The 27697-nt window shown below is 38.8% G+C and overlaps 1 protein-coding gene across 2 annotated transcripts in view; it reads left to right on the forward strand.

Annotated features, from left to right (window-relative positions):
* POLD3 (DNA polymerase delta 3, accessory subunit) overlaps window positions 1-27697 on the forward strand; it is a 48027-nt gene that overhangs the window by 16218 nt on the left and 4112 nt on the right. The window contains exons 4-11 of one of the 2 annotated variants that reach the window (XM_059410732.1): window positions 570-609; window positions 1839-1971; window positions 7091-7346; window positions 8736-8808; window positions 13845-14010; window positions 16675-16781; window positions 24330-24445; window positions 25819-25894. In XM_059410732.1, coding sequence (XP_059266715.1) covers window positions 570-609; window positions 1839-1971; window positions 7091-7346; window positions 8736-8808; window positions 13845-14010; window positions 16675-16781; window positions 24330-24445; window positions 25819-25894 — 967 coding nt within the window. Of the gene's footprint in view, window positions 1-569; window positions 610-1838; window positions 1972-7090; window positions 7356-8735; window positions 8809-13844; window positions 14011-16674; window positions 16782-24329; window positions 24446-25818; window positions 25895-27697 lie in introns of both variants that reach the window. The other variant, XM_059410721.1, reaches the window with a different exon arrangement.

A 27697-nucleotide genomic window follows, 5' to 3' on the forward strand; every position in this document is an offset into this window, starting at 1 on the left:
CCAGATGGAGAAATTTTAAAATAAACAAGTTAAAATGAGTCTGACTTTATTAAACTGTATACAGATTTTCTTAAAAAGATTTTATTTATTTATTTGAGAGAGCGAGAGCATGAGTGGGGTGGAGGAGTAGAGGGAGAGAAAGAAGCAGATTCTTCCCTGAACAGGGAACCCAGCACTGGGCTGGGCAGACACTTAACCTATTGAGTTACCCAGGCAGCCCTGTGCATAAATTTTTTAAAAAGATTTTCTTTGTTATTTGTTTGTTTTGTTTGTTTAAGGTGGCAGGGAGAAGCAGAAGCAGAAGGAGAGGGAGAGGGGCAAGCAGATTCTGAGGCCCTGCTGGATGCCACAACTTTGAGATTATGTCCTGAGCTGAAACCAAGTTAGATACTCAACCTACTGAGCCACCCAGACACCCTTGTACACAGAGTCTTAGGGTTATCTGACGTTCCTAATTTCACATTTGTTATCTGATGTTCTTAATTCACTTTGAATTATCAGCAAAGAAACTGTAAAATTGCAAGTTGTATTACTACTTTAAACACTAATGAAATGTTATTTCCTTGCAGTGCCACAAGGTTGCAGTAGTGAGAGAAGATAAATTGGAAGGTAAGTGTTTTAGCAACTTACCAAGATTTTCCTCTTACACCGTCAATGTAGGTACAGTAAAAAATCTGCCCCTAGCATCTGCATGCAATATATTGAGCTCTTTAACTGAAAAGCTGAATATTTTTTTATTAGTAGTTTCTGAAACATGTTAAAATAGGATACTACCTCTAACTAACTTCCCATAGCTTCCTATAGCTGCTGTCATTTACAACACACTTTTATTACAGGATTTCAAGACTCATGTCATTCGTGCAAAAAATTATCGTGAATACCATATGGAACACCTCATCAACTGGAAGAGACAATAGTCTCTAAATATTGTGTTGTGTTCCATAACAGTTTTTAGGAAGAAAATTAAAGAATGCTTTTTTAAAGTCAGAAAGACTTAATATAACTTATAAATTAAATTTATCATTCCATTTCAAGACTATTAATGCTCTGGTTCTATTATTTAAAAATCCAGTTCAGAGGAATTTTGTAACAGGGTCCACATGATCTGGACATTGTCTCAAGACAAAACCTGTACTGTTGTATTTTGTATACAAAGACTCCTGACAGTGGTGTCATTTTCTTACAAAATAACTCCGAGATATTCAGGGTGGAGGAGATGTCCACTTTTGTCTTTCTGAATTTCCCATAGTTTTGGCCAATGTGAGATTTAGTTATTCAGTAGATACATAATGACTATTTACTCTATCTAGCTTTGTGCTAGGTGCTGTAGACTCAGTCACAGTCCCGTTCTTGGTGGAACCTAACATTTGTTCTTGCGACATTGTTTTATGGTTTTTTGCTGCAGACTTACCTGGTTAGTAGTATTTTTGTTATAGAGTTGCTTTCTCTATACAAAAATTGAATTGTATAATTGAGTCTTCTCAGATAGAAATTACTTTAATTATATGCTAGAGTGTAAGATTCTTCCGTGACTGAAGAAAAAAAAAGGAACGTCATAGTCATCATCAATCATTCATTAATGTTTACTGAAAGTCCACTGGATGAGTGATACCCTCACAGGTGTTGAACTTAGAACTGACTCACCACCACCTACCTTGTCATGATGTTCCAGTTACAGAAGAGTTGATGTTATACTGTGTATGTGACTCTTTGGCCTTTTAGAGCTTTTGAACCACCACAGATTGCAAATGGTTTTAATGCAGAAAGGTTTCTTGTTAAAGTCCCTACATGCTATGAAGTTTGTGTATTAACAGACTGCTTTTCCTGTTGACTTGTAGCAGTGAAGTCCAAGCTAGCGGTGACTGCCAGCATCCATGTGTACAGCATCCAGAAAGCCATGCTAAAGGACAGTGGGCCTCTGTTCAATACGGACTATGACATCCTTAAAAGCAACTTGCAGAACTGCAGCAAGTGAGCTCCTTAATGTTCCTTGTGGGCTTCTTTACGAATTGATTTTGTAAGATGTTTACACAGTGGCTGCCTCTTAAGAGCAAATGCCAAGTCTAGTAAAACCCCATTTATCTTGCAGTAAGACACATGCCTGGTTTTATTAGTACATCATAAGGTGAAAAATAGCAGCCACAACCCATACTGAAAATCCCAGTGGACTCCCCATAAATTTATTTCTCATGTATTTATCCTGTCACCACCCGAAATGTTTGTTGTGCCCCCTCATTACTCCCTTACCCCAGTCTCTGCTTGTCTAAATCCTACCCATTTTTCAAGAACCAGTTCAGATGTCCTTCAAGAACTGTTTCTGATTTGTTATCCCTCTGTCTTCTGTCCAAAAGCATTTGATCTTCCACAGCCAGGCTCAGATCTTGTTCATCTTTTGTATCCTTTATATCATCTTCAGTGAGGTCGTGAACTGTAATGCACAGGTTTGTGTTGTGGCTTTGCTGCTTAATAGCCTGGTGGTTTTGGACAAATCACTTAAGTTCTTTTGAGCTTTGGCTTTTTCATTTTTAAATTAGATGTAATAATGCCTGCTCTGTGGGGTTGTATTGAAGGTTCAAGTCAGTTCCCCATACATATTAAGCACTGACTACTTTGACAGGTACAAAGGAGATAATTTTAATTCATTCCACAAAGATGCTATATGGCCCAACTTATGGAACTGATAGTCCTAAGGGAGTATAATATAGTGTGACAGTGCTCTAACAGGAGTAATACTGTGGGAGAATATATGGGGAAGCACTCATTCCCAACTTGTGAGTGAGGAGGCAAAAGAAAGAAGGCTTCCTGGAGGTGTGGCAGCTAAGCTGAGGCCTGAAGACTTGAGTTGTAGTAGCCAATCGAAGAAGTAGCAAAGTAAAGACAGAGCTGCGAGAAAACCTGGTGCTGTGTGAGACCGTAGTCGTTTTCTATGGCAGGAACTTAGAGTGAGAGGTAGAATATTATGAGATATAAGACAGAAGTAGGTGTCAGATTATATGCTTTGACCACGAGGTTAAGGAGTTTAGACTTTATTCTGAGGGCACTAGGGAGCTACTGAAGATGTTGAAGCAAATGGGTGAAATGATCAAAATTGCATTACAGAAATATGATGTGGGGGCACTGGGGTGGCGCAGTTGGTTAAGCATCTGACTCTTGATTTTAGCTCAGGTGATCTCAGGGTCATGGGATTAAACCCTGTGTTGGCCACTGTGCTCAGCAGGGAGTTTGCTTGAGATTCTCGCTCCCTCTCCACCTCACTGTGTTCGTGCATGTGCATGTGCTCTCACTCTTTAAATGAATAAATAAATAAAATCTTAAAAAAAAAAAAAAGATCCCTTGGCTGCAATGATGAACATAGATCAGAAGGGAATGAATAATTGGGAGACAAAGCCATCAGAGAGAAGAAATGTAGTGATTCAGGGTGGAGAAAAGTTACCTGAAGTATCGTAGTGATGTTGGAGATGAAGCAGTATGAGAGTTAAGAGTCATGCTCTCAAAACCTGGATTTTGTAATGCTTGGGGAACAGGTGTGTGTGTGTGTGTGTATGGGGGTGGTATTCATGGTGTTCAGGATGATGGCCATGTGTCTGGATGGGTGATGGTGTCTTCACTAAGAAAGGGAATATGTGGGAAGGCGTAGACTTGGGGAGAGAACAAAAAACGTTAAATTGGGTTTGGACATGTTGAGTTTGTGAAAACTGTGGGGAGTCCAAGTGGCGATGTCCATGCAGTAGTGTAGAGTCAAGGAGAGAAATCTAGCTTGAAATTAGAAATTTTGGCATCAGAGAAAATAGCTAATTAATTGAACCATAGCAGTAGATATAGTCATGCAGAGAGAATGTATAGAATGAAAAAGGGCAGAAAGTCAAACTCTAGGCCACAATTACTAGCTGTATAACCTTGAGCAAATTACTTAATCTCCGTGTCTCAGTTTCCTCCTCAATAGAGCAATGCTAACAATGGTTCTAACCTCAAAGGGTTGTCAAGGAATAAATGAATGAATATATATAAAACACTTCAAATGGTGCTTGGCACATAGTAAGCACTATTTAAATGATAGCCATTTTTCAAGGGATGGGCAAGAGAAGCGGAGCCTAAATGGGAGCAACCAGGGATGAGAGGAAAGTCACGAGTATATGGGGTTCTAAAAGCTAAGGAAAGAATTTCAAGGAGGGACAGATTGACAATGTCATACCTTGCTGAGAAGCTGAGTAAAACAGGAACTGAAAAGTGTCCATTGGATTTAGTGATGACCTTGGTAAGAGGGTTTTCAGTGGATTGACCAGATTCTGGTCAGCTGAGGAAATGGGAGCATGAGAAAGTGAGACAGCAAATATGAACAACTCCTTCCAGGAAATTTGACTGTAAAATGGAGGAAAAAGAGAGGTAGCTAAGAAGGAATTGAGACTAAGGGAGGATCTACACATTTTTAAAGTTGAGAGTGCCTTGAACTTGTACTATTAGGAAAGAGCCATGAAAGAAGAAATGGTTGAGGCTACTGGAGAAGATGGGATAACTGATAGAACCAGGTTCTTTTTTTTTTTTTTTTTTTTTTAAGATTTTATTTATTTATTTGACAGAGAGAGATCACAAGTAGGCAGAGAGAGAGAGGAGGAGGAAGCAGACTCCCTGCTGAGCAGAGAGCCCGATGCGGGACTCGATCCCAGGACCCTGAGATCATGACCTGAGCCCAAGGCAGTGGCTTAACCCACTGAGCCACCCAGGCGCCCTAGAACCAGGTTCTTGAGGAGAAATAGATATAGACTTGCCAATAGTTTCTGGAAGTTCCATGAGAATAGGGATTGTGTCTATTTTGTACCAAAATGGTACCTAGCAAATGGTAAGCATTCAATAAGTAATTGTTGAGTGAATTAATGGTAGATAATAGCTCTTTTATTCTATAGCTCAAAACCTTAAGTATAATAAGCATACAAATATTTATTAAATAAATAAATGTAATTACATAGCTAAAGAGTAATGATTTATATTTATAAGTGGTGTTTTTAGGGAAGGATCACAAGAAAAGATGAATACCCAGATGTGTTTATGTAAATTATATTTTAAATTCCAAAAAATAACCAGTATTAAAATATAGTTATGGCATGTGGAGCTTTAAAAATCAGTTCTTCTGTTGTATCTAATAAGCAAACAGGAATAAAGGTAACTCAAAAGTTCAAAATGAAATTTCCTCAGAGACCACTAAAGTAAACATGGCAAGTAGAAATGTGGCAGTAGGAAGCACTTTAATGAAACTTTACTTAAATACTTAAAGTATCTTGGGTGGAAATGTGAAGAATTTACTCCAATAAAAAAGTTTGTGTTTGGTCCTGAGAATTATGGGCCAACTGAGATCTGACTCATTGTTTCGTGTGTTTTAAGAAGCGCTATGACAGGAAGAAAATTGAAATTTTAGGACCGAGCAGATTCTTCTCTCTTCGGACATGTTCCCAGCCTAACTTGGTCTCTTCCTTATTGCCAGTTTCTGGTCCTGACCCTAAGGTGTGGAATGTAGACCAAATGGAGAAAGAGTTGTCTGAGGGCCAACTTTAGATGTTGACAATGAAATAAGACATTGCTCTTTTCCTTGTACATAGAAGTACTGCAAGGCTAGAGAGAAAGACCAGTGGGTGAAAGGAAATGATCTCTGTTTGTTATTAACTCTGATGCACAAAATATTTGTGGTAGTGTGGGGTTTTCTGAAGTGGACTGTAGTAAATCAGTTGAAGATTTTTGAAGCTATACACTCTACCTTTGGGACTGTTCAGTCTAAAGTTACTTCTGAAATTAAATAATTTACAGTGACTTTTTTCTTACACTAGTTACTCCAGCAGTTAATCTTGAAGTTTTGCCTGGTTGATCTCCTACTCGATCCTATGTGATTACTCTCACCACATTGTTTCTTTCTTAACCTCCATCTTCTCCCACCCCAAGTTGAAGTGATACATTGAAGAAGAGAGAGAAACCAGAGGTCTCATTTCCAGAATCTTCAGTTATCATTCTTTCACTAGTATTTCTATGTGCCAGGTCTTGTACTGCGTACCTAAAATACAAAAGATGAATAATGCCCTTTGCTACATCCAAGGAGCTCTCACCAACCCCCAGTAAGCTAAAGACTGGGGGAAATCAAATGGTGTTCTTTTTTAGAAAAGTGGGGGAACTTTGCTGTAAGCACAACTGTGATTTGTGTGAAACAGGCGCATCTGTGATGATTATAGAAAAAGAGATGGGGGTGCCTGGATAGCTCAGTGGGTTAAGGCCTCTGCCTTTGGCTCCTCAGGTCATGATTCCAGGGTCCTGGGATCAAGCCCCACATCTGGCTCTCTGCTCAGCAGAGAACCTGTTTCCTCCTCTCTCTCTCTCTGCCTGCCTCTCTGCCTACTTGTGATCCCTGTCTGTCAAATGAATAAATAAATCTTTAAAAAAAAAAAAAAAAAGAGATGAATGTTCCCTTTGATATACCATGCATACTGTGCCAAGTTTCTTCACTTGGTTTGGAGCATACTTGTCTGGTGCTGTTAGTTGGTATTATTAGAAATTATGAACAAATGACAGTGAAGGACCACCAGTCATAGGAGCCAGTGGCTCTGTTCCCAGCTTCTTCCTTGTTTCAAAGCATGATCCACTCTGGCCAGGAGAGTTGCCAGGAAATTTGTTAATATTTAAAGCTCATAATTTTGGTCCAGTCAATATTTATTGCATATGTAGTCCTATAAGTTGAAGGTCTTTAAAAACAAGAGGTAACCCTTTGGTTTCCCAAGGGTTAGTGAAATTACTAATCTTTTGTTATTTTCTGGTGTATTCTTATTGTTTTGAATTTAAAAGCTTTATTCAAAAAAGTAAAGATATTCAATATGGTATGGAGGAAGACATCAGATTCCAGTCCCAGTTCTGTTACTGACTATATGTATAATCTAGGGCAAGTCCCTCACTGTCTCTCCAATACTTGTTTTGTATCTAAATGAAAGTTTTGCACAATATAATTTCTAATATCTATGTTAGTTGTAAAATGTTCTAATTTAATACTATTAGACTTAGAATGTAACATGTGGAAAGGAGCAAGACTTTGAAATTAATGTAATATTTGTGACCTCAGGTTTAGTGCCATACACTGTGCAGCTGCAGTCCCCAGAGCTGCTGTTGAATCCTCGTCCTCTGAAAAGTTTGAGCAGTCCAATCTTCAAGTATCAAGTGAGACACCAGCCAATAATGAGTTGATAACCAATGGTCACAATCCACCTACCTCCAAACAGATTTTCCAGCAGCCCAAAGGGATAATGGGTATGTTTGCCTCTAAAGCTGCTTCTAAAACTCAAGATGCCAACAAGGAAACCAAAACAGAGACTAAAGAGGTAACAAATGTAAGTCTTTAAAGATATGTCTTTATTGGGGCGCCTGGGTGGCTCAGTGGGTTAAAGCCTCTGCTTTCAGCTCAGGTCATGATCCCAGGGTCCTGAGATCGAGCCCTGCATTGGGCTCTCTGCTCAGCAGGGAGCCTGCTTCCTTGTCTCTCTCTGCCTGCCTCTCTGCCTACTTGTGATCTCTGTCTGTAAAATAAATAAAATCTTTAAAAAAAAATAAAGATACGTCTTTATAGCTTAGAATGGGTAACTGGAAAAGCATTATAGTTCCAGTGGTAGCAGTTTAATCACTTTTATATTATATAAAGTTTATTATATACATCAGGTTCTGATGTATATAATATGTTCTATTTTTTCTCCTTTAGTTTGAATCCTTTAATTCTTGATATTCTCATCTCAAATAGTCCTTTTTCTTTCAATAATGCTTCTCACCAAGCCTTGGATTCTTCTGTAAAATGGCCCTGTATACATTACAAGATGGTTGTGCAAGCCAAATAATGCATGTGAGAACACCTGAAAATTACAGAGTTTAAGGAATTTTATATTAGCAATACGTCATTTTGGGAATATCTTATATTCTGACCTTTGCCTTCTAGTCCTTTCTTCTTAGTATATTTAACATTCTCGTTCTGTTTTATGAATTTTTGTTTTTTTCTTTAGCTGCTTCCCTTCGTTTTTTATTATTCACTCATCTGAAGTAACTTAAGTGCATTCACTTGAGAAAAGTCTCATTAAAACAGTATTTAAAAATACTCCAGAAAGGCACAATTATTGTTTTTTTTTGTTGTTGTTATTACCTTCATTGTGATTTTACAGCTTCCACTTTGGGAAAGGAGAGGGGATTAGAAGGAAAACACTAACATTATGGAACTACTGTGTGCCAATAGTTTGATCTCTGCTTAAATCCTCCTAACAGTCAGTGAAGGAGAGATCTCCATTTTGCATGTGGTGAAGCTGAGTGCTAGACTTATTGACGGATTTGCCTGGGTATCAGATTCAGTGGTGCAATCAGTTTTCAAATCCACTTCTGATTATTATAAATGTAACATTTTGAAGGTTCTCCCTCCACTTCTTGGGTACCATACTGCCTCTGATCTGTTTTAATTCTATTAAACTAAGTAGTTTTAAAATATTCTTAAAAGTTTAAACACATTCATGGATAGTAAGTCTATAAGAACGATGAGCAAGTAAGCTTTGGAGATAAACATGAGGTACTCTGGTCTGGATTTGTTCTTTTATCTAATGCTGACACATTTTGGCATGATTATATAGAGACTGTGCCATCACAACAGTGTACCCTGGTATTGAAGAGATTAAGACTGCTATTCAAAGAACAGCCTTAGACACTAGAAAAAAATCATGTGTGTTTTCTGCTTTTAGGTATCTTCCACAGGCAACAAGGCACCAGGGAAAGGGAATGTGATGAGCAATTTTTTTGGAAAAGCTGCAATGAGTAAGCATGTTTTTACCTTCCTTTGATTAATACATGAATGTTCATATAATAACATATTTGAGGTGAAAGCCACCTTTTTCAGTTTTTACCCATCTGGTATATTGTACAGCCTTCCTGCATCCTAATACAAATTTTCAGTCTACTGACCAAATATTGAATGGAAGTAACCCAACTGGACCAGTGGATTTTATGGGTGAGCTGGGTTCAGTTTAGATCTTTTGTGGGATAGTTTACTACTCCTGTTTTTACTTCCTGCCTTGTAAAGAGAATTTATTATTTGTTTCACAGGGCTCTTGAAAATGGGTGACAAAATAGAAGGAGGCTGCTTGGTTATACAGTACAGTGTTGAGGTTAATATCCTAAGTGCTGGGGTCAGGTTTGTCTCATGTGACCATTATTAATTATTACCCCTGTCTCCCAGGGGGTTGCAAAAACAAATCTTTGACCTTCTGTAGTTATTTTTTACAGATTACTCATGATAATGAACTAGACCTCAGTATGAATTAGAAGGACCCGGGGTAGTGGCCACTTAAAAATAATACTTTTTGAGAAAATAGAATCGCCTTTATTTAAAAATTTTTTTAAAATAAGGATTCTTTCATATGGAAAGAGCCAGTAGTCACATATTTTCATACTTCTCATACCAAGTACACATCCCCTGAGGGTATGTGGCATAATACCAGAAAGAATTTAGGAGCCACAGGATAATTATGGCACACTTTCTTGGAGCATCAGTTTTACAAAGATCTTGTGGGAAGGCGTTTTGTTACATGCCTATGCAAGCAAAATTAGTCAGAATTCTGCTTTCCCATGATGGTCAAATTAGTGGTTGGAGGAGGCTTTGGGGTGATAGTGTTTATTTGCCAAAAAGCTATCCCAAAAAGTTTTTGTGTTCTGAAAATAGATGGAAAATTTGATACGTTCAGGTTATTGGGAAGCACGTTGTGTTGTTGCGGGCAGAGTGCACAGGGAGGGCTCCCTACTTCTGTGAAAATAGATGGTGTTAATGTCACTGGCCTGCATGGCTGGTACTAGTCCACTGAACCGAATCAGGTTGTGTGGTTTCTTGGTGACTTTTGGGTCCACATTTTTATTTGTTTTGTTTTATTTGTTGTTTTTGGTGCATTTGAACCAGTGAATGTAAGCATTTTTATTATTTCTAAAATATATAAACTATGAATATTTGTTAGTCAAAAAAAAATCAAGCTATACAGAAGTATACACTTATTTATTGATGTGTTTATTTAGGAAGTATTTATTGAGCAGCTGCTGTGTACTTGGAACTATTATGCATGATGATACAATGAAGAAAATGTAGACAAGTGAGATCACTGCCCTCATGGTCCTTACATACTACCAGGAGAGACAGACAAATAAAGAATAAAATAGTTAATTATAATTACTAGGCAGACAGTAGGCAGATAGGGAGTGGGGAAACTGGATAAAATAAAAGAATTAAATATTTATCTAATAAAAAGAATGGCTTTTAAAGTTGATTTATTTAACATGTTTTTTTAAAGAAGAATGTTTAGAGTAAAATGATGAATATTTTTATTGTATTTGACACATGACAAGATCATTGCAATGAAAATGAAGAGTGTTGGATGAAAAGAGTTGTGGAGACTTGAAGCACTTAAAACTTAATGCTGGGGGCACCTGGGTGGCTCAGTGGGTTAAAGCCTCTGCCTTCGGCTCAGGTCATGATACCAGGATCCTGGGATCGAGCCCCACATCGGACTTTTTGCTCAGCAGGGAGCCTGCTTCCTCCTCCTTTCTCTCTGTCTGCCTCTCTGCCTACTTGGGATCTCTGTCTGTCAAATAAATAAATAAAATCTTAAAAAAAAAAAAAAGCAAAAACCTAATGCTGAACAATAGCAAGTGTAACAATTACCCTCATACATTGCTATGGAGAATAGAAAATTATGTGCTTGTTCTAGAGACAGTATGGCAGTCTTTCAAAAAGTTAAACGATTATCCAACACTTCCATCTATTCCTGCATATCTACTCAAGTGAATTAAAACTATATGTCCACAAAAAATCTTGTACATAAATGTTCATAGCAGCATTATTCATAATAGTCAAAAAGTGGAAACAACCCAAAGGTCCATCATCTGATGAATGGATAAACAAAGTATGGTATAACCATACAATGGAATTTACTATTATTTTTTTTTAAAGATTTTATTTATTTACTAGAAGGAGAGAGATAGACCACAAGTCAGGGAGGGGCCAAGGGAAAGGGAGGAAGAGACTCCCTGCCGAGCAGGGAGGCCAATGCAGGGTTTGATCTCAGGATCCCAAGATGACAATCTGAGCTGAAGTCAGATGCTCAACTGACTGAGCCACCCAGGTGTCCCACAATAGAATATTATTGAGCCATAAAAAAGGAATCAACCTATGCTATAACATGGATGAAACTTGAAACATGGGAAATGAAAGAAGCTAGACAGGAAAGGCCACATGTTATGTAATTCTATTTATACAAGATGTCCAGAATAGGCAAATCTATCAAGACAGAATGTAGAATATTAGTAGATTAGTGTCGTGGGCTGGGTTGGGATTGGGGAGTGACTGCTAACGGGTACAGGGTTCCTTTCTTGGGGTGATGAAAATGTTCTAAAATTAGATAACGGTGATGTTTGCACAGATAAAAACCACAGAATTTTACACTTTAAAGATTTTATTTATTTATTTGACAGACAGAGATCACAAGTAGGCAGAGAGGCAGGCAGAGAGAGTGGGGGAAGCAGGCTCCCTGCTGAGCAGAGAGCCCGATGTGGGGCTTGATCCCAGGACCCTGGGATCATGACCTGAGCTGAAGGCAGAGGCTTTAACCCACTGAGCCACTCAGGTGCCCCGAATTTTACACTTTAAATGGGTGAATTTTCTGGTATGGGAATTACCTCCTTAACAAGAACCTTAATGCTTTATATGTGAAAAAAAATTACAGCATTGGTGACAAAATTAAGAAGTCATCTGTATTTTGTAAAGGAGTTTCATATTTTCTTGAGTATAAAAAGGAGATGCTTTGGGGGCACCTGGGTGGCTCAGTGGGTTAAGCCTCTGCCTTCAGCTCAGGTCATGATCCCAGGATCCTGGGATCGAGCCCTGTATTGGGCTCTCTGCTCAGCGAGGAGCCTGCTTCCTCCTCTCTCTCTGCCTGCCTCTCTGCCTACTTGTGATCTGTCAAATAAATAAATAAGTAAATAAAATCTGGGGCGGGGGGAGGAGATGCTTTTAATAGTCAATGATACAAATGACTTGATCATTCAGATAAAAAGGAAAATATGTGATTAAATTTTCCTTAACAGTAGTCTGAAAATGTTACAGTAAACTGCCTCTTTACTGGGTAATTGGCCAATTGTAGCTGCACATGTAAATGAATTAGGAGTTCCTCAAATACTGTGAAATCAAGACAGAGTAAAAAAACTCTGGATGCTGAAGTCTGTTTGGTCACTGGTATTTTAACTAAGTTCAGTTTCCTGAAATTGGTAGACTCTTTTCTTACCCCAAGAGGGAGGTAGGAAATACTTTTTTTAAAAAATAATTTTAAAACAGTTGCTGTCAATATGATATAATTCTGTAACAAAATGCAAAATTTGCTTAAGCTTTATGGATATACATGCAACTTCAGAGAACTCACTTTCTGAGGGTCAGTTACTGACTCCAGACCCCCTGGAGAAGCATGTTTACTCTCCTATACAATTTGGTGGAAAAGTATGAGCAGTACTGATACTTGAGAACACCAGTGTTAAAAAGGCAGGAGAGAACGCTGCAATTCTCTAGTGGATTCCACCATTTAGAATTCTCAGTGAAGTCTTCGGAAAATGAAACTTAAATGGGTTGCATGTTATACTTTTATCTGTCATCTGTTCTTTCACATAATATACTTTACTTGCAAATTCTTATCCTAAGCTGTGTGTAATGACCAAGGCTAAGATATCAGTTGTTTTTTTCTACATTATAGCTGGCTTGAGCTGTTCTACAGCATATAACCAAACCCACTTATTGAAGAGCCTCAGGCTGTTTACAGCTTTCTGAGAGTATTTTGTGACTTCTCTTGGGGAAAAAAAATTACTATATATAGCATTAAGGATATTCTTCTATAATTTCTCAGATGGCTTGGCCCATCTTGCGTGCATTTCTTAGTTCTCTGCACAGCATAGTAGTTTTTGTGTTTTTCAGATTGGTATAAGGAAAGAGGTAAGGATTTTGAGGAGTTAAACAAACTGGCTTGGGTTCAAATCCTGACTCTTACCTTTTTTTTTTATAGATGTTACCTTGGGTAAGTCATATAACCTCACATACTAATCCCTTTTAGTCCTTTCTATAGTCTCACAAATATTACTTCAGTTTTTCTAGAGAAGACTGACTTTTAGGTAACTTACCCAGAGTAAAACAGTATAACTCAAACTTTTCTGATTCCAAAGTAGTCTTTTAATTATGTTATTAAGGGGCATCTGGCTGGCTCAGTGGGAAGGGCATGCGACTCTTGATCTTGGGATTGTGAGTTCGAGCCCCACATTTGGTGTAAAGATTACAAAAATAATTAAATTTTAAAAACCCTTTAATTATATCATTAAGATAGAAGTAGTGAGATGATAAGAGTATCCATATTTAAGTAGATAGAATATAATAGAAAATAGGATCTTGGTACAAATTTCTGTTGTCACTGTTTGTAAGCTGTGTACTCTTGGGAAACGTCTTTTATCCCTCAGACTCTTAATTTTCCCATCTAATAAATGAGTTGTATTTGCTTTTTATAAGCCATGCTTTTACTATTATTTGGCCTGTGGGCTGTGATATAATGAGGGATTAGCAAGAGGCAGAAATGAAAACAGAGCTAGAGTGGTAGTTGGAAAGGAGACATGTTCTCTGACTAGACCCTGAGTTCTGTTAGGACAGGGACTATTTTTTTTTTATCCCTTTAGCCCCTGCTCCTAATAAATTATTTGGCACTTAGTAGATTGTCAGAAGAATGATAGATTAATATTGTATGATGAGGTTATATATCATCTGCTTGCTGTATTTGTAGATAAACTTAAAGTCAATTTGGATTCAGAACAAGCAGTGAAAGAAGAAAAAATAGTGGAGCAACCTCCAGTGTCTGTCACTGAACCAAAGCTGGCAGCCCCTACAGGCCTGAAGAAATCCAGCAAAAAAGCAGAGCCTGTTAAGATGCAGCAGAAGGAAAAAAAAAGGTAGGAAAATTTTGTTGCCTGTGGGGGATGAGTGTCTCTGCTGGGGGTGAGAAGGTCTGTTTGGGCTTATTGACAGCTGGTGGTTTTTAGTTGAGTACTAAATCCTACTTAATGCCTTAGGGATACAGCTGTATAACCAAAATGAAGAGAGAGAGAAGTTCAGTAGCTTATCTAGTGAAAGAGAACTGTGGAATCAGCCAGTTTAGGTGATTTAGAGCCCAAAGCCAGTTTTTTGGGCCCCATCGATCTAAATTGATTATCTTTTTTTCTTTACTTCATTTGAAGTTTGTGGACATGGCATAAGTGTGCCTGATTGTGTCTGTGTGTCTGTTTTCACTTCAGATTGCCAAGCGAGGGGTTACTGTTTCCAGTCAAATTTAAGAGAAAAAGTTCTTTGTTTTCTTTTTATATCAATGAGTTTATTTTTCAAGTGGTAAAATGTAATTAGAAAAGAAAATAAAAAGCACACAAGCTGTTAAAAATGGATCCAGGAATTTGAGACACTACCTCATAGTTGGTAGGAATTAGTCTGTTGAAAGAAATTCTAAAGACACTGTCAGCACTGATAGGCCCAGAAATACTTGACTTTTGTGGCAAGGCTGGGGCTACTCTAGTAGAAAACATCAACAAAATGCTGAAGTTTCAGAGGGTCAAGGCTCTGTTCAGTGGGCCTTATCCCCAAGAATATGTGATGTGTGTGGGTTAAAATGTCCCTAGTCCATCAGTAAGACACTCATTGTTGATGGTTATAGCCAGGAATGCTTTCAATATTTCATTACCAAGTATGATGTTAACTGTATGTTTTTAGTAGATGCCCTTTACTAGATGGAGGCAATCTTTTTCTGTTCCTAGTTTCTGGAGGTTTTTTATGAATGTGTGTTGAATTTTGACAGATCCTTTTTCTGCATTTATTGAGATGATCATTTGATGTTTCTGTTAATATGGTGAATTTACCTTGGTTTTTAAATGTTAAACTAACCTTGCATTCTTGGGATGAACCTCACTTTGGTCATAAGATGTTATCCTTTTTATAAATTGTTAGATTCTGTTGGCTAGTATTCTAAGGATTTTTATGCCGCTGCATCTGTGAGGGCTATAGATCAGCCATTTTCTTTTCTGTTAATGTCTTTTTCAGATTTTAGTATCTGAGTTATGCTAACTTCATAAAATTAGTCAGGAGTTGTTTCCTTCTGTTTTCTCAGAGAGTTTGTGTAATATATGTATTATTTTTTTTTCCTTAAAGGTTTGATAAAATTCACCAGCAAATCCAAACCCAGAGTTTTCTTTGTGGAAAGGTTTATTTTATTAATTTTGATTTTTTAAATAGAGCTATTTAAATTTTCTTGTTCTCATTGGGTCAGTTTTTGTTTTATATATATAATATATATTTTAAAAAAAATTTTTTTTTTTTTTTAAGATTTTATTCATTTGACAGAGGTGGGGCCAGGCAGAGGGAGAAGCAGACTCCCTGATGCAGGACTTGATCCCAGGATCCTGGGATCATAACCTGAGCCAAAGGCAGACACTTAAATGACTGAACTCTGCAGGTGCCCCAGTTTTGGTTATATTTTTAAAGGAATTTATTTCATCTAAGTTATTGAGTTTATTGGCATAAAGTTCCTGGTAATAGTCTTATTCTTTGAGTATCTATAGAATCTGTACTTATCACTACAGATTCATTCTTTCATTCCTAATATTGGTAATATGTAGTTTTGTCTTTTTTAAAATCAGACTTATAAAGGGGTTTATTAATTTTATTAATCTTTTGCCCCAAAATAACAACCTTTGGCTTTGTTAATTTTTTTTCTATTTTATTTCATTGATTTCTGCTCTTCATTAATTTTTTCTACTCATTTGGGGTTTAATTTTTTTCTCGCTTGAGGTAGAAAAATAAGTTGATATTTAAAGTTATATAAGAAATAAGTTAATGAAGATTAAAAACTGTATCTCATACATATTTGAGTAGTGTGGTAGAGTATCCACAGGAGCTAACTAATGACAAGATGGAGTCTAGGTTTTTTTATTATGTCATTAGAATCACATTAAGGTCTTATGTCTATGCCTTTGCCCATATTTCCTCTTTGAAGTATTTGTTTTATTCTCTTTAATATCTTTGTCTGCCTTTTTTTATCTGATAAACTTCCACTTAGCTTTCAGTTTTCAAGTAAGAGTCTTGTCGCATAACATTTTAATTGTGCAGTCATACCTGTCATATTATCTTGTATTGGGTGGTGTTTATATCTATTTCTCCTGCCAGAGCTTCTTGAAAAATAGTATTTTTTTTCACCTTTCATCCTCAGTGTTTAGGAAAGAGCCTCTACTTAGTAGCTGCTTATTCAGTGCTTTTTGAATCATTGAAAAGTCAATAGGAAAAGTAAGAAGGAATCTGTAGGAATTTGTAATGATTCTTGATGAGCTGTTAAGTAGCTTCCAATGATCAATATAGAGAGCTAGAAAAATGTTTAATTCTGGTCACCCCATGGAGTGACTTAGTTGTGGTCAGTTAGCAGAATATCCTTAAAAAAGAACCTTTACTGGTCTACTTTGACTCTTCTATCCTCTGGAATTAAGATCATGAGTTATGAAACAAGACTGATAGTAGCATATAAATACTTTCATTTTTATTTTGTGTAACATGCTTAAATTATTCCTGGATGCCAACAGGGGGAAGCGAGTGGAGTTATCTGATGATGAGACAAAAGAAACTGAAAATATGAAGAAAAAGAGGAGACGAATCAAACTTCCTGAGTCTGATAGCAGTGAAGATGAAGGTGGGCATTGCTGTTAATTTTTGGCTAGTGGGATTGTCTCAGGCTGCTGTAACAAAAATATCATACACTCGATGGCTTAAACAAGACAGATTCGTTTCTCACAGTTGTGAAGACTGAGAAGTTCAAAATTAAGGCACTGTCTGATGTGCGTGGTTCCTGGTGGGAGCTCTCCTCCTAATTTGTAGGATACCTTCTTATCCTCGCGTGGTAGAGAGAGAAATCGTCTCTCTTGTGTTTTGTATAAGGACAATAATCTCATTCCATTAACTACCTCCCAGAGGCCTCGCCTCCAGATACCATCACATTAGGGATTAGAGCTTCAGCATATGAATTTTGGGGGAACACAGATATTTAGTCAGTAACATAGGCCAATTCTTACTATGCTTAAGGAGTTAGTTAAAAAGTAATTTATCACAGGTCACAATGACAATAGCAATCCTAGTGTTAAGAGACATAGCACCACCTAAAGTCTGCTTTAACCTTTTGACGAGAACCATCATTTTCTGGTAATATGCCAAAATAAACATAAAAGAAAAAGAATAAGGGTTATTATTATATATATTATCAAAGAGCTTCTCCTTTTTAAAAATGAAGTGGTGATATTCCTTTGGCTACCTTCATGTGACTCTTTTAAAATGGGTAATATTGTAGGCATCAAGGCTGTTGGTGGCATGGTGGTATTCCACACCACGTAAATAAAGCCATGCCAAGATTAAGAATCTATAGTGTCATTGTTGAAAGGGATTGATGCCATAGACCCTTTCAGTTTTAGGCTGTGGGCACTGTTGTGAGATCAACAGAGTAAGGGCAAGATTCTTTTTTTTTTTTTTTTTAACCCGCTGAGCCCCCCAGGTGCCCCAAGGGCAAAATTAATGTGCCTCTTCAAAAATATCAGATACTCTAAGAGGCAAAATCTCTTCCCAAAGAGTGTAAAGGTGTAGAGAAAGAGGAGGCTGTTAAAGAGAAAGATGCCTTGGTTGAACTCACATACCAGATGACTTCTACCCTGTTTTGAGAATAGTGGTGAAAAGCTTGGATTTTTAAAATCAGTTCTCCATGAATTTTTGCCATACTGAGTAAAAAACATTTTGAGGGGGCTAGGGAGATATAGTCGAAAGGAATTCAGCATCAAGTGAAGTATAAAGACAAACAGACGGTTGCTAGAAGAGATTAAAGGAGAATAACAAAGAAAAAGGAATCTATTCTGCTGTTGAAGGACAAAATAAACTTGTTAGACTCTACTCTTATCTGAAAATGCTATAAGAAGAACTGAAAATGACAACAGAGGTTTCCCCAAAACAACTCAGCAACTGTACATGTACAATTGAGTGAAAAGGCAAATTATGTAAACAGATGATTGTAATGTAAAAGAAATGAACAGACCCAGGAAATTGTAGAAGGAAATTAAATCTGTCTATGATAGAGGCACATCTTTGACTCTTCCATGGATTTAGATCCTAACAGCCAGGCTTACTTACGTTGGAATTTGTGGCCTCTGATACCCCATGAGAGGTATAGTGCCCACCAGAGCTGTGGTTTTTTTAGTGACTCTGGAGTGGGTAGGGATAGGGCATTGTGAGCATCCTAGAGGGATAGTTGCTGTATACTCATTCCATGTCATGTATCAAAACGTTTTGACCAAGACTACTGAAAGGAGGATACCCAAGCATGTAGATGAAACAAGAACCATTAAGGAACGTTCTGACCAGTAAGGAATTGAGAAATAGAGGCAACTCCATGCAGACACTTGGGAAAATAATTAGGATATAACAGGAATATGTGCTAATTGGATTAGTCTTCCATATTTCCAAGCAGGAAAGGACTTGGGGAAGATTCTGAAAGAGGCTTTCAAGCCATTAGCCTAATGTACTTTGAAAAGGTAAACTCGATAGTCTAGTGAAGGAGTCCGCTCTAAGTCAAGGAATTACTGTGGTTGATTGAGCACTTGTTACATATTTTTTTTTCTTTTAAAGATTTTATTTATTTATCAGAGAGAGGGGGGGAGAGAGCAAGCACAGGCAGACAGAATGGCAGGCAGAGGCAGAGGGAGAAGCAGGCTCCCTGCCGAGCAAGGAGCCCGATGTGGGACTCGATCCCAGAACGCTGGGATCATGACCTGAGCCGAAGGCAGCTGCTTAACCAACTGAGCCTCCCAGGTGTCCCACTTGTTACATATTTTTGAAATATTCTCTGTAGTTCTGATCCTTATCCCACAAAAGCAATACTTGTGGGTGATTAGAAATATGAGTGGGGTTATTAGTTGGAAAGAAGCGAAAAGAAATGTGAAAAGAGGCAACCTATAGTAATGGATAATATAGATGACAGGCTTTCAGATTTTTTACCTAGTAAAAATAATATTTAGCATCTGACTAAATTTATAAACCTTTTCCTTTTTATTCCTGAATGTTTTCTTTGTCTCAAAGCCAATGAGCTTTAATTTAAACCTTCACAGCGTCTCTAACCTATTACCATTTTATTACCAATATAGGTTATTCAGGATGCTGCCTTTTGCTGGAAATTAGCAGATGAGCAACAGGAGTGGAGGAAATGGCAGGGACTTTGGAGTCAAACAGATATGAATATAAATCTTACCTCTGCCACTTACTGTGCGACTTTAGGCAGATTGTTTAATTTCTCCACTTCTTTGTTTCTCCATCTCTAAATTGGGGATGTTATCACACACTGTGTAGGTTTTTTTATGAACATCAAATAAGACATATTAACAGTGCCAGGACAGTGCTTAACATAGCAGCTTTCCTTATTATTCACCCTCCGTTTGTTATAGAGGTGTTCAATAAGTGTTTAACAGTAGTAAATCTCTTCTCAGAAAATTCTGTTCAACTTCATATCTTTAAATCTCTACTCAAGGGACTTTTCCTTTGTTTCTCTTCCTGGCAGAGGCTTGAGCATATTCAGCAAGTCTGCATACTCTGTCAAGCAAGAAAAGGCCAGACCCAGAAAGAAATCACATTAAGAGTAATGTCTACATTGCTAGGAAGAAATAGTTTTAATTGATACGTTTGAGTTTTTGCTAACATTTTCAGTTTTCGCAAATTGCTTATGGAGAATGTTAAGGAAATGACACCCTCCTCTTTTTAGGTTAAGATAGGTAGTTTAAAAAATTTCCTAGGAAGCTATGAATGATTTCCAGAATTTCTAATTACCTATCTCTGCCATAGAACTCTGTGATTAAACAGTGGTTACATTGCTGGATCCCTGAAATTAGTTTTACCACAGTTCTTATTCTGCACCAACAAAGGTTGTTTTCCTGGGATAATGTTACATTTTACTGTTTGAGTGTCTTTTATCTGAAGAGCTGCAAAGTCATTACAGATAGATTTAAAATACACCAGTGTAAGGGTGCCTGGGTGGCTCAGTTGTTAAGCATCTGCCTTTGGCTCCTGTCATGATCCCAGGGTCCTGGGATCAAGCCCTGCATTGGGCTCCCTGCTTCACGGGGGGCCTGCTTCTCCTTCTCTCACTCCCTCTGCTATGTTCCTTCTCTACCTGTGTCTCTCTGTCTGTCAAATAAATAAATAAAAATAATTTAAAAAAATAAAATACACCAATGTATGAAACGTTGCTTATGCTTGTGTCACTAAAAATAAATCAAGGGAGAATGCTTGCCTTGATAGTAAAGACTAAAGTAGGGAGACATGGATTCTAGCATATGAATGTGGGCAGATTTTTTAAAAACAAATAATAGGAGGGGCACCTGGTTGGCTCAGTGGGTTAAAGCCTCTGCTTCGGCTCAGGTCATGATCTCAGAGTCCTGGGATTGAGTTCTGCATCGGGCTCTCCGCTCAGCGGGAAGCCTGCTTCTCTTCCCCTCTCTCTCTGCCTGCCTCTCTGCCTACTTGTGATCTCTGTCAAATAAATAAATAAAATCTTTAAAAAATAATAATAAAACAAATAATAGGAATAGGGATTTTGTGGGATTATTATGAGTGAATGATTAATGTTTGTAAAGTCCAGAAAATTCTAGTTGTTTTCTCTATCCTTCCTTTCTTAAGATATTTTCCTTAAAACATTTTTTTTTTAAGATTTTATTTATTTATTTGACAGAGAGATCACAGTAGACAGAGAAGCAGGCAGAGAGAGAGAGAGAGGGAAGCAGGCTTCCTGCTGAGCAGAGAGCCCAATGCGGGACTTGATCCCAGGACCCTGAGATCATGACCTGAGCCGAAGGCAGCGGCTTAACCCACTGAGCCACCCAGGTGCCCCTCCTTAAAACATTTTTTTAAATAAAGTGATACACGATTTGAAAAACCAGATAAAATAGAAGTTTTGTAATATATAGTAACCTCTCCTGTCTGACTCATCTACTTGACTGATGCTTCTCTTGTCAACTTTCTCCCATCTGCCTTCCATCTTTGGGGGATTTGCGGAAAATTCTTATTCATTACAAGTTCTTGGCTTGCTCCCTTTTCTTTTCTCTTCTCTGGTATGGTGGGGGTGGAGGGGCAGGTTTACAGAATTTCATTCCTTTGTCATCATTGTAATCATTCTCTTTGGGGAGATGTGGAAGGGAGAGGGAGGCATATGCTCACTCTTCCTTGACCTAGAAGCTGCTCAGCCCAAATGTAGTTCAGAAAATGATTGTTTTCCTTTATTAAAAAAAACACTGTTGGGGCACCTGGGTGGCTCAGTGGGTTAAAGCCTCTGCCTTCAGCTCAGGTCATGATCAGGGTCCTGGGATCAAGCCCTGCATCAGGCTCTCTGCTCAGCAGGGAGCCTGTTTCCTCCTCTCTCTCTGCCTGCCTCTCTGCCTACTTGTGATCTCTCTCTGTCAAATAAATTTTTTAAAAAATACTGTTATTTGTGGTCAGTGCCAGGGAAATTGTGATGTCTCTGCCTCTGTGGAGGTTAGAGTCAGGGTGTAGGGTGGGGGGGATCTAGGTAAACAATTCCATACAGTGCAGTGAGAGGGGTCTTAGAGGATGGTACTAGGATTAAATGTTTTAATGGTTGCCAAAGTGGAAATAGGATTAAAACTCTTAAATTTATTACTGTGAGTACTCAAAATTCCTTTTGTTTGGCTTTCTTGCTGTGTAAAGCTTCCTCCTGCCTGTGAAAAACACGTGACACAGCTTTCTTAGTTGCTATACCTTCAGAAAAATGAGAGCCTGGTTCTGTGGTTTGACTTTTGCTTACTTGAGCTCCTGTTATGTTCTAGCCTCCCAGAGCTGGGTTACTGGCTGGACTACTTTCCTCATGTTTCTGACTCTTATTTCCCAGACTTATAGTTTTGGGGCCCATTTCATACTGAAGTGTATAATTTATTGTTTCGTTCTGGCTCTTGTTTTGCTTCACCTCTTTAGGTCATTTGGCCTTCAACCCTCCACTGTCATAATTTTTAACACTGACCTAATCAGTTGGGAGAATTTCAGATCCAAGACTTGTGCTAAGAATTTGAATACAGCCAGGAGGTTTAGGGAGCAGGTGAGGCTAAGCAGCTATCCAGTCTTTTTACCAGCAATTTCTTTGTGATGATTAAGCAATAGGTCAGCTGAGGATTTTCACTTCCTCCCTCATGAGCCTTATACAAGACCACTGTTTCTGGGATTGTTCAGGAATGATGAGATCCCTCTGGTGATTCTCTCTTCTTGGGTGATTCCACTTCCAGAGCAATATTGCTTTCCCAAAAGTATTCTTTCCTGCTAATCTCACTGTAGTGAAACAAACCTCATCAATAGGCGATCACTAGAAATAGCAGCCCTGTACAATACTGAGCAAGTCTTAGTTGTTAGAGCTATAATTGTGACTGTTTCAAGGTAGTTTTTCCTTCAGTTTATGCTCTTAAGGTCAGCTGGAAAATTACAGTCTAACAAACATCTATAGGTGATTGCAGATAATCCTTACATCACGGTCACAAAAATTCTGGCATGGAACATTTGCTATAATCTGAGAATTATATCCACTTAATCTTAAAAGAAAATGTCTGCCCTGAAAGCTGAGGCAACACAGGATAGTTGGACTCGTAAGGCTGTGGCATCAGACTGACTGGGGTCGAAAGCTTCCTGTTTCAGTTGTAAGCTCCATGACCTTGGCAAGCTCATTAACCTCTTTTTACTCAACTGTAATGCGTGAATAATAATATTTGTCAAAAAAATAATATTTGTCTCTTAGCGTTGTTGTGAGTATAAAGGAAACAATTATAAGTGGAATGAATACGTGACACATGGTGGATGATCAGTAGATATATATATTTTTAAGATTTTTAATTTATTTATTTTGACAGAGATCACAAGTAGAGAGAGAGAGACAGGTGGGGGGGGTGAGCAGAAGCAGGCTCCCCACTGAGCAGGGAGCCCGATGCGTGGCTCGATCCCAGGACTCTGGGATCATAACCTGAGCCGAAGGCAGAGGCTTCAACCCACTGAGCCACCCAGGCATCCCTGATCAGTAGATATTTATAAAACAACTTTATATCCTGACTTTCCTGTCAAATAAAAGGTTTAGCTAAGGTGATCTCTAAGGTATATTCCAGTTTTAATAATTCTTAATTCTTGGGGCGCCTGGGTGGCTCAGTGGGTTAAAGCCTCTGCCTTCGGCTCAGGTCATGATCTCAGGGTCCTGGGTTCGAGCCCCGCATCGGTCTCTCTGCTCAGTGGGGAGCTTGCTTCTTCCTCTCTCTGCCTGCCTCTCTGACTACTTGTGATCTGTCTCTGTCAAGTAAATAAATAAAATCTTTAAAAATAATAATAATAATAATTCTTAATTCTTGGGGCAGCTGGGTGGCTCCGTCATTAAGTGTCTGCCTTCAGCTCAGGTCGTGATCCCAGGGTTCTGAGATCAAGCCCCACATTGGCTCCCTGCTCAGTGGGAAGCCTGCTTCTCCCTCTCCCACTCCCCCTTCTTGTGTTCCTTCTCTCACTGTCTCTGTCTCTCTGTCAAATAAATAAATAAAATCTTTAAAAAAATTATTTGCTTTTTCTTCGTATAAAATTAAGAAAATGTGTATTTTTTTAAAGATTTATCTATCTATTTGAGAGAGAGAAGGAGGCAGAGAGTGATCAGAGGAAGGGGCAAAGGGAGAGGATCTGTAAGCAGACTCCCCACTGAGCACAGAGCCTGACACAGGGCTTGATCCCACAACCCTCAGATCAGGACCTGAACTGAAAACAAGAGTTGGACACTGAACCAACTGAGCCACCTACGCACCCCAAGAAAATGTATATTTTAAAGATATTTAACTGCAGAGCCTGTGGTTGTCATGAATTACTGCTTGCAAAATGTCCTGTGTTGGACACGAAAGTTTAAAAAGCCACTGGAGGGATGCCTGGGTGGCTCAGATGGTTAAGCGGCCGCCTTCAGCTTGGGTCATGATCCCAGCGTCCTGGGATCGAGTCCCACATCGGGCTCCCTGCTCAGCAGGGAACCTACTTCTCCCTCTGCCTCTGCCTGCCACTCTGTCTGCCTGTGCTCACTCTCTCTGACAAATAAATAAATAAAATCTTTAAAAAAAAAAAATAAAAAGCCACTGGAGAGGGCGTTGTACCAGATAGTGCCACAATTCTCTTATCTAAGTTTGTTTCATTATTTCAGTCATACCAGACTCTCCTGGGGATTATGAAGCTGAGTCACCATCCCCACCTCCTCCTCCTCCTTCTCCACCTCCTGAACCAGTACCGAAGACTGAACCAGAACCTCCTTCTGTCAAGGTAAAGCTTTACTGGGACAGTTGCCTTTCCATCTGTCCTCTATCTCCCAAGGACCTGAAACTCCTGTGCTGAATCGGTTGCTGCTGTACAGTTCACAGATACCAGTAGATGGCTCTTGTCTCATTTTGCTCTCCTGTAGTTACTACAGACTGGGCATTCCCTGTCCTCACCTGAAGCGAGAGTTCAGTGATAGGCGTAAAGTCTTAGGAAGGTTGCTGAGGTCAGGCCTGGGAGTAGTTTTATTTTTCTGACCTCTAGCATCAAGGCTGCTGTGCTACCTTACTTCTGTTGGAATTGCACCAAATAAGGTGTTGCCTGCATCAGAGCAAACTGTGGAAAAATAGAGTAGAACAAACAATTATACACATTTGTTGCTCTTCAGAAACTCTTCTGGAAAAGTGCAAGGTGAGAAAAGCTGGCAACAAATGGGGAAATACAGTTCTGAATGATCTTCAGCTGCACCTTGTCTACATCTATCTGTGTAAATAATGAAGAGTTGAGGAGAAGGATGCTAACAAGTTTTTTTCCCCTTTATGACTTTAGTTTTCCTTAATCCATTATATTAAGACTGTCATTTAAATTTTGCACTAATTTTTTCATTAGCTAAGGAGAAAATGGTTGAAAGACCAGTAGAGATAAAAGGACATTGGTATTAGTAATACCTGTGTGAGACTAAATTAGATGGGGGCAGTGTTGCAGTGTCAAGTCTAAAAAAAAAAAACAAGTATTGGGGCACCTGGATGGCTCAGTTGGTTGAGTGTCGGGGTCCAGGGTCCTGGGCTTGAGCCCAACATCAGGCCCCCTGCTCAGCAGGGAATCTGCTGCTCCCTCTCCCTCTGCCCTTCTCTCCTTTCCTCCATCTCGTGCTCTTTTGCGCTCTCTCTCTCAAATAAATAAGTAAACCTTTAAAATATAAAATAGCAAGTTTCCCCAGCAAATGGGGATGCCATGGAAACATCTCATCTGGTTTAGGGGCCTTCCCTTTGTGCTCCCACAATGTCTGCCACAGCCCCTCCGTTAAAGGCCTTGTAACCACATTGGATTGCAGTGGTCTGTTTTCCTTGTCTCTCATCTTGACTAAGGTCCTTGTCCTATTGGTCTTTCTAACCATGGTGCCTGCACTACTCCAAAAAGTTTGTTGACTGAATGAACACAGTTCTTGGCTGAATGTGCTTTTTATCTCATAAACAACTTGCATATACAAGAACGTAACTTGTCTGTGTGGTAGGACTGGTCTCTAAAAGGAAGTGGGTAGAGTTCCTCCTTCAACTTTTTGTCATCATGGAATATTGGAGGGCAATTGTTGTAGAAATTTTTGTTACTTTTCTCTGTAGATTCATGGTTGTAACCTCTAATCTTTCTTGATCTTTTAGAGCTCAAGTGGAGAAAAAAGAAAACGAAAGCGGGTGCTGAAATCGAAAACCTTTGTAGATGAGGAAGGCTGCATGGGTAAGAAGCATTTTTGGCTCTAAATCTAGAATTAGAATTATTACCATAGAGAGGCTTCATAATCACTTACAGAGCAGGGCACCTCACACTTGAGTGTGCACGTGACTCACCCCCAAGTGAGACTGGGCTGCTTGTCTGGCACACACTCGGAGTAGCAGAGTGTAGAGGAGACTACAGTTAAAGTCAGATCGTGGGTGCTTGTTTGGGCCATATGCTGTAGGAACATGCTTTGAGATATTGGATGAAAGTCACATCACCTCTGGTGGGGAGTTTCTTGATCTATGGAATAGATGTAAAATACCCATTTTTATGTGGCTTTGTTAAGATACAGGTGAGGTAATATTTAAAAAACACTTTTGGGGCACCTGGGTGGCTCAGTTGGTTGAGCATCTGTCTCACTCTTGATTTTGGCTCAGGTCATGATCTCCGGGTCATAAGATCAAGCCTGGCTTCAGGTTCCCTGTTTAGTGGAGACTCTGCTTGAGAGTCTTTCCCTTCTGCCCTTTCCCCTGTTTGCACTTGCTCACTCTCCATGTCTGTCTATGTCTCTCTCAAATAAATAAATAAATCTTAAAAACAACAACGACAACAACACACTTTCAAGGTGGAAACCATAATTACTAACTTAAAATGTTACAGACATTGAGAAACTTTTAGTTTTTTATAGGGGTTGTTTTATACATTTAAACAGTGGAAAAGAAGCCCCCACAGATGCTTAGACTCTGAAGAGAGTGTAAGACTCTTCATGGTATTTTGTCCCATTTGTTCTACAGAGGGGTTTGACTAATCCACATCACTTCCTTTATAAGTTGCCTGTTGGTAAGTCATGTTAGTAAAAGCACGTGCTTTCTATGGTGTCCTAGAGGGAAATGAGAATTTAGGTTTTGAATTATAGGTTGATTCCTTCAGCCATTGTTTAACCTTGCCCTCCCCTTCCACAGTTGACTCCCACTTCGGTGGGGCTTTCATGCTTGAAGCTGGAGGGGATGCTCTAGTCCTGGTGCTGCCCTTTTGTGTTTAGAAAGAGTTGCGGGCTTACACTGCCTTCGGCTCAGGTCATGATCTCAGGGTCCTGGGATCGAGTCCCGCATCGGGCTCTCTGCTCAGCAGGGAGCCTGCTTCCTCCTCTCTCTCTCTCTGCCTGCCTCTCTGCCTACTTGTGATATCTCTCTGTCAAATAAATAAATAAAATCTTTAAAAAAAAAAAAAAAAGAGTTGAGGGCTTAGGTTTGTAAACCCCTTGTTAGTTGGATAGCCTGTAACTGTAGTTTCTCCCTTCCTGCAGCACTTGCTCTCTTAAAGAAGTATTTTTTTCCCTTTCTTGATTTTCCTTTTCTGGTTCAAACTTTTATCTTAAAAAGATTGATCATCTCTGAAGAATCCACTTTTCCTATGATATGTGGTTGTTAGAACTAGTGTGAACTCCATCTCATTGTTCCTCACCTCCCACTCTTCTGAAAAGGCCTGTGCCATTTTAATTGTAGCATATGATCGGGGAATAAAATTCCTTACATGTGGAAATTTGTCTTTTCAGTGCCAGAATTTTTTGTGAGCCTATGAATTCCAGACTTTGAGAAGGGTTGGTTTTTTGTTTTTTGTTCTGTTTTATTTGCTTTTAATCTTTTAATAGTGTACTGTTAAGCATTTTGGTTTGACTATTGATGATATATATATTTACTGTTGAAGTTCTTATTCTTTTTTTTTCTTTTAAATTTAAGAGGACAAAAGCATCACCACTAGTTTTTTCCTCCTCCTACCCCAAAAGAAAATGTCAGATATATCATTGTGAGCATTCACTGGGAG

Source organism: Mustela nigripes, chromosome 1 (genome assembly GCF_022355385.1).
Source record: "Mustela nigripes isolate SB6536 chromosome 1, MUSNIG.SB6536, whole genome shotgun sequence".
NCBI classification, from domain to species: domain Eukaryota; kingdom Metazoa; phylum Chordata; class Mammalia; order Carnivora; family Mustelidae; genus Mustela; species Mustela nigripes.